We start from the raw sequence: 6,815 nt of genomic DNA on the forward strand, positions 1-6,815 counted from the left end.
GAGCTCAGCTCTCCCTTTCCCCTTACACGTGATGCTTCCGTCCCGCTCTCTCGTGCCTCTCTCCCTTCGCCCGCGAGAGAGGGGCGGTGATGGAGATCATTGCCATCCCATCAGCGCCCTCGCCTCGTCATCTGATCTCCATCACCGCCCCTCTCTCGCGGGCGAAGGGAGAGCTGAGCTCTCCATGGGCTACTTATTTGCCCATGGATACATAACCCTCGTTGTAGGTCCCTCCAAGAACACGGAGATGCATGATATCCCCTGCGACGGTGCCGGTCAGAGCTCATGGACACTCCAGGAGGGAGACTATGGCGTACCTAACACGTGGCTGAGGTCCCGATACCACGGTCTAGAGCGCGGCATGTTGAGCATATTGCCAAGGATTGGAAGAGGTTTCGGTCCGGAAGGTAGAGGGCGACCAAGAGTACGATTTCTCCATTGTGCGATGGAGCGCACATAGAAGACAACTACGAATGCATATGCAAAGGCAAAGCAAGTGATCTGAGGCATCGTGGTCGTGCTGAAGAGTGACCGAGCTACAGTGAACGAACGTATGAGAGGGTCAAGGGGAGCCACTACACGTACCCCAGTAACTTCAACTTACTCCAAGGGGTGACATTTGGTGCGAATGCAGGGAATATACTACTCGGTTTCCGGGAGCATCTTGGAGGAAGAGGCTCCTCGCCCGAACCTGGTTACTCTCAGGCCGTCAGGCTTCTGAGCACAACTGACAGAAGGAGTACGTAATGATGGTCGGGCAATGCAAGGTAAGAAGTTTAGTAACATACAGTCCTGCAGACGAAGATGATCACACCGTGGCATGCAAACGCGCTATTCCAGTCGTGGGGAATGCATGAGAGGTGTTGTAGCGGCCTAGCGGTTTCATTTAGACTAGTCGTGGTCAGAGTGCACGATTGCGGGGCGATTCTGGGACAATTCTGAAGGCAGTTGAAGTTAGGGGCGATTTTGGCATAATCGTGCGGAATCACAGAAGCTTCCCCGGAGGAGCTTCTGCCCTCCAGAATTGCGATTGTGTTGGCCGCAATTCTACCACTCCCAATATCCTTCCCATATCAATCATGACCATAATCGTTCACGTAATCTCCCTCGGTTATAGAGTGGTCAGAGTAGGCCAAGATTTCGACACAATTCAAATATTCAGAATCGGCGCACAGTCACTTCAAAATCGCGCACTCTGAACTTCCCTATATTTGTTGAGCCCCGACCGACATCGAAGAATACCATGATTCCGAGAAGTTTCCCCCTACTCGGGACCTTCCAAAGACATGGTGTCTGCGTCACGAAAGGGGTTTGAAGATGAATCATTTCCTTACCAGTTCCTGTTGCAAGGGCATCACGAGTAGAAAAACAGTAAGGAAATGATTCATGTTCAAGAGCTTTCCACAATATGGACATCATGAGCAGACGGCTGGCTGCAAACAGGCCGAAAGGTAACACCGTATTGCGATGGCCTGTTGGACGCACCATCTTCTCTGAACAAGTGGAGACCTTGTCGGACCTATCATCGGACATCTCAATGTGGCCTCCATCGTCTTGCACTCTGCACGGAGATTCTCGTGGCTGGATAGTAGAGTCAATGATATCTGGTCGCGACCGAAAACAACTTGGAGCCTCAAGGGCCCCGGCCAGCAGAGACTCAGAGAAGGCAAAAGTAAAGCGCCTGCAATGCGTGCCTCCCCGGGCCGCTCCTGTAGCCATTCTCAGCCAGCGCTCATGATGCCGACGACTACGACTTGCGTCGGTCGATCACGTACTGCGACCTACCTTACATCGAAGGTGGTATTATAGTGGCCGCGGACTGTGCAGTAGCGATGAGGGTGGTTAGGTGTAAAGTATGAGGCTGTATGTGCCCGGAAACGGAGATCAGGACGCAAGACACGCAAATGGAGGTCCCCCTGAAACCGGCGCAGAAATGCTACACTACCGGACGTGAAAAACTATGCGGCGGACATACTGCTTGGACATGGCTTCGACGAGGAGCCCGTATACTCCTCCTTTGATGCTAGGTATATATCATATGGAGGAGGGACCGGGGGACATCAGTACAGTTCTGGTTCCCCAACTATGAATTGTCGCGAGGAATTGTCTAACTTGAGGCGGGATAGGACATCAGTTTATGTCACTTATTGTTCTGATCATGCTTGGACAGTTTCCGCTGTCCGTTAGCGGTCAATCTAAGTATTCACCGGCGCGTTCTCCCGACTCGTAGTTGCTACTAATACCATACGAAGGTCTACAAGACTGTAACGTTCCGCTGCACATTGTGCAAATCCGGCAAGCCTACAGACTCCTCATTCTAGCGTAGATCAGCAAACGGGGGCTAGGACTACTTGCTCTTGCCCGTTCAACGCTTGGCGGGCAGCAGTGGCATGGGAACTTATCAATGCTTCGGCCGTCGCAGACCTCGGCTTGATCGTGCATCGAACATCCTCAGGGTAACTGTACCAAAGTCATGAGATGATACCATCACTGTCGGAACGCGCCTGGCACGTACGAGATGAGGCCACCCGTATGCCCCTGCTTGACCTCGATAGGTAGACCATCCTCTCCGAGCGGCGGGGTAATATCGAAGACGTGGATTGCGCAAGCAACGTTGATAAACAACGCGGATTCGGCGAAATAGCGTCCAGGACATATCCTGCAAAACAGCTGAGTCAATCACAACATAGGACTACAGCTCGTAATGATGTACCTTCGACCATAACCGAAAACGAAATCAGTCGGATCTTGCACTGTCGGATCCAACTTTCCATTGCGGATGAATCGCTCTGGTCGGAACACGCCTGGGTCTTCGTATACCTCGGGATCGTGCATGCATGCCCTTGTATAATGTGGTGCAGATTTTGAGGGCAGATAAGGGATGAGAGACGTTATGAACATGAAGCCAAGTATCTGTACATACCAAGTGTTCGGTATCACCATCGTCCCAGCAGGGATGAAGTATCCGCGGAACTCGTCATCGGCAACCGTCGCGTGTGGAACACCCATGGGGAAAGCCGTATGCCATCGCGTTGCTTCCTTGATAATCGCGTTGATATAGACCAGCGAATCCTTGTCGCTGAAATCTGGCAGGCGATGAGGGCCGACCACTTCGTCTAGCTCCGCATGTGCCTTTGCGAGCACCTCCGGATGGAGTGACACGCCAGAGAACACGGATAGCATCGTGGATAACACCTACAAGAGCAGGATTCAGCGAACTGATTGATAGAAGTACGTGAATTATGTACCGTGTCGGTTCCAGCTGTGAAGGGCAAGGCTGAGCATGGAGCCGAGTCTCATCAAAGCGATCATAGTCGCACCTTCAAAAACTATGGCCCCGACATTCTTTACGATCTCTTCCTCTTCTGGGGATGAAATACCCATATTGCTAAGTCTTTCAAGTGAATTCGCCACAATGGAATGTGTAGTCTCTCCACGGGCCTACCACGAGAAATCATGCGAGAGTCAAAGAAGACATTCCTCAGCCGCAAATCCCATTGCTAAATAGATAATGCGTTACATACCAGCTTGGCTTTCGCTTCTTTGAATGGTGTGTTCTTCAGTCGTTCCCCTGCCGCTTGCCACTTCACCCATAGTCTCTGTGAGGCCGCGAACGGAAACCAAGGGGGAACGTGCCGAAGGAAGGGTAGGAAATCGACCAAGAATCTCCCCGGGACCATGCCTTCTACAGGCCCCTCAAGCGCATCCTTCGTAATCTGCACGTATGGGTCGTCTTTGCTCTGCACGGGGATGTCATACCCAATCTTCATGATGACTGCTGTGAAATTGCTGCCCATGTCGGTGGATGAGCCAACGGAAGCAGTGACAATCACGGCAGACATAGACATACAGACGGATGGCCTCCCTCAGATCCGAGGGCCTTTCGCATAGCTCCTGCAAGAAAATGTGGGCGGCGGACTGCTGCGTTTTTCTATATCCTTCCGTAGCCTCACGATGGAAGTACTGCCAGAGAGAGCGCCTGTGACGACGCCACCACTGACCATAAGGCATAAGGGCGATGTTGAGACTCGATCCAGATCTATCCAGCTATAGCGTCATCTGCGGCAGTAAATATGTAGCACAAGGGGACGCACAGTTCAATCATGGGTGACTGCACACGATCAGATGTGTTTGCGGATCGCTTATCGAGATAGTCGTATATCGCCTGAGCACTCCCGAGCACTACGATGTGTTGTCCGAGAACGTGGAGATGAATAATGTCCCCTTCGACGACGCCGGTCAGAGCTCGCCGAGACTTCAATAGGCAGACTGTGGCTTACCTAACACGTGGCTGAGGTCCCGATAGACTATCCACGGTCTAACGCGCGGCATGTTGAACATATTGCCAAGAATTGGAAGAGTTTTCGGTCCAGGAGGCAGAGGGCGACCGAGAGTGCGGGCTCTCCATTGTGTGCTGGAGCGCACATAGAAGACAACGATGAGGGAGATAAACGTAGATGCAAGGGCAAAGTAAGTGATCTGAGACATCGTGGTTGTTTTGGAGAGTGACCCAGCTATATTGGACGAAGATGTGAGGGCTGAACAACTATATATACCTGGTGCCCAATATCTTGAACTTACTCCACGGTAGGTTTGTGATCGGGAGTCATGGGAAGGAAGAAGGCCGCCGGTTGAAGTGCACGCATCATCGCATGACAACACACAGTATATCGAGTTTTCCATACCACGACCTTCTCGAATGCGCGACCTGGACTGCTCTGAGCGACCATACGACCGCGAAGATGGATCATTGACACTGGAATCAGCAACCGCCCGAATTAGCTATGCAGACATTGGAGTGGACGATATTTCCATCACCAGATTGCGACAGTATGACCGGCGCACTAAAGCCCCAGAGATATCAAACACTACAGACAGCGAGCTCCACGCACACCGGAATCGGATCAAACTTCCTTCTGCGGAGCTAGCGCTCTTGATAACGAGGACGACGAGGACGACTTGCACTGGTCTGCTCTTCCAGCTCAACGTGCTGCCTTCGGAGAGCGCCAAGTTCGACATCCCGCAACACATGATCGACCAGCCGACTGCGGGATTATATGACAAATTAAATCAGCGCCTGGCCACTGGTATGCATTTTCCTGCAGAGGGAAAGCAGTACTCACCATATGCCACTGGATGTGACAGTGGAAGGCCCAGAAGCCCGGGTTGTCGCCGGTGAACCGCAGGACGGCGTGCGTGTACGCGGGGATGACCAGCGTATCGCGCCTACATAGCACACACCAAGCAATCAGTACCGTGGTCTACCAAAATCTGACCAGGTGACAAAAGTTTCCGGAAGATATGCACTCACAGCATAGGCAGCGTGTTGTTGATCGTCTGGCCCTGGAAGCGCCCGTCACCCTGGCCGACGATCCAGAACTTCTGGCCATGGAGGTGGAACGGGTGGTCGCCGTCGTCTAGATTGTCAATCACCATCTGGACGACATGCTGCTCGTCGACCGTCGTGATCAGCGGCGAGTCCGCGAAGGTCGCGGAGCCGTCTGTCGTCACGTTGCCCAGGTGCGAGAAGAGACTCGCAATGCCCTTGAGTGGCTCCCAGGACTACGGCGCAACGAAGTCATGAGCACGTGTATGAGTGGGTGGTGAAGGGAAAGGACGTACGGTGTTGTTTATGAATGCGGGGAACTTCGAGATGCAGTACGCGAACACCGGGTCCGACTACATCTCGGAGACTGTGAAGTACACTTGACTGTTGAGGGTCATGAGGCCACGCTCCCGGGCCTGCGATTCGATATACGCATCGCTTATACTCACAAGACAGCATCGGGCGCGGGACCACCACCGACGGGAGCAAGGTCGCTAGTGTTCCATTCAGAAGGCGAGCCATCCGGGTGGGTGTCGTTGAGAACCCACATAGCGGATAACCCCACGGACTTCGTCTGCGCACTGACCCGGGTTGTTGTACTACGACAGAAAAGGCACCGTTCTGAGTCCGCACATGAGACCCTCCCATGTTATGTCTTCTGTGACTCACCGTGAACGCAGTTTGGTCCAATCAGCCCGGACCCAGTACGTGCCGGCTGTCTGGTTCGTCGTCAACAGCACGCCGTACCTCTGCGCAACCGCGACCGAAACGCGAGGTGACCTCGAACGGCGTCGCAGCGGTCCTGTCAGCGTGCAAACCAAGCTGTAGTCACGTGGCTATTTAAGCGCTCAAGGCTGGTGAACTGCACCATAGGTATAGTATCGGAGAAGCGTCCGCCGGAGATCCGTACAGTTCTGGTTACCCAGCGGCGGATTTTCGCAAGTATTGTCTAATTTGAGGCGAGACATCAGTATATCGTTCTGATCAAGCCAACAGGAGCGTCTGGTAGAGAACCGCAGATCCCAGCTACATCAGCAAAAAGGTGTAAGGTATGGTCGGGCATGTGCAGGTTCCGCATTACCGGCCAGATTCGCAAGGTATGACCAAGGGATGACGGAATCTGGTAGAGAACCGCGAGGAATCACCGGGCATGGCCAGAGGTGACTGGGCGCCTGGACAATGCTTGTCACTTCTAGCAGAGTGTATGGTCTTCGCGTACCGTACCGCGGTAGAACTCTGGCCGATATTGCACATTCTTGACTAAGTCAATGAACATAGATGACCAATGCTTGGTGCAATTCCTGCCATGGCTGCCCAAGTTCAAACTACGGAACGGTCATTGATCATGTTGGCGAAGACAGCTGGCCAACAAATTACAACACAATCGGAGTTTGTACTTTCGATGATAAATGATAATTTAACACAGACTACTATACATGAAAGATGTCTAGATTACTACTCGCAGAACTCGGCGAGGTTAGGGTTAGTA

At 52.7% G+C, this 6,815-nt stretch overlaps 2 protein-coding genes across 2 annotated transcripts; both read right to left on the bottom strand.

The window, feature by feature from the left end:
- Positions 1 to 2,327: 2,327 nt before the first annotated feature.
- DICSQDRAFT_59570 (O-methylsterigmatocystin oxidoreductase) lies at positions 2,328 to 4,488 on the bottom strand (the record flags this gene model as incomplete). The annotated part of the gene is made up of 10 exons (XM_007365372.1): positions 2,328 to 2,460; positions 2,516 to 2,659; positions 2,714 to 2,842; positions 2,924 to 3,195; positions 3,249 to 3,262; positions 3,321 to 3,429; positions 3,525 to 3,789; positions 3,851 to 4,039; positions 4,095 to 4,224; positions 4,281 to 4,488. 10 exons carry the CDS (start codon positions 4,486 to 4,488, stop codon positions 2,328 to 2,330), a joined length of 1,593 nt encoding a protein of 530 aa, XP_007365434.1.
- A 326-nt stretch (positions 4,489 to 4,814) lies between these two features.
- On the bottom strand, positions 4,815 to 5,848 carry DICSQDRAFT_126851 (Cupredoxin; the record flags this gene model as incomplete). Its single annotated transcript, XM_007365373.1, has 6 exons — positions 4,815 to 4,844; positions 5,124 to 5,226; positions 5,312 to 5,562; positions 5,623 to 5,679; positions 5,705 to 5,742; positions 5,776 to 5,848. 6 exons carry the CDS (start codon positions 5,846 to 5,848, stop codon positions 4,815 to 4,817), a joined length of 552 nt encoding a protein of 183 aa, XP_007365435.1.
- Positions 5,849 to 6,815: the final 967 nt, after the last annotated feature.

The sequence above is a fragment of the Dichomitus squalens genome (assembly GCF_000275845.1).
Source record: "Dichomitus squalens LYAD-421 SS1 unplaced genomic scaffold DICSQscaffold_12, whole genome shotgun sequence".
Lineage (NCBI taxonomy): Eukaryota > Fungi > Basidiomycota > Agaricomycetes > Polyporales > Polyporaceae > Dichomitus > Dichomitus squalens.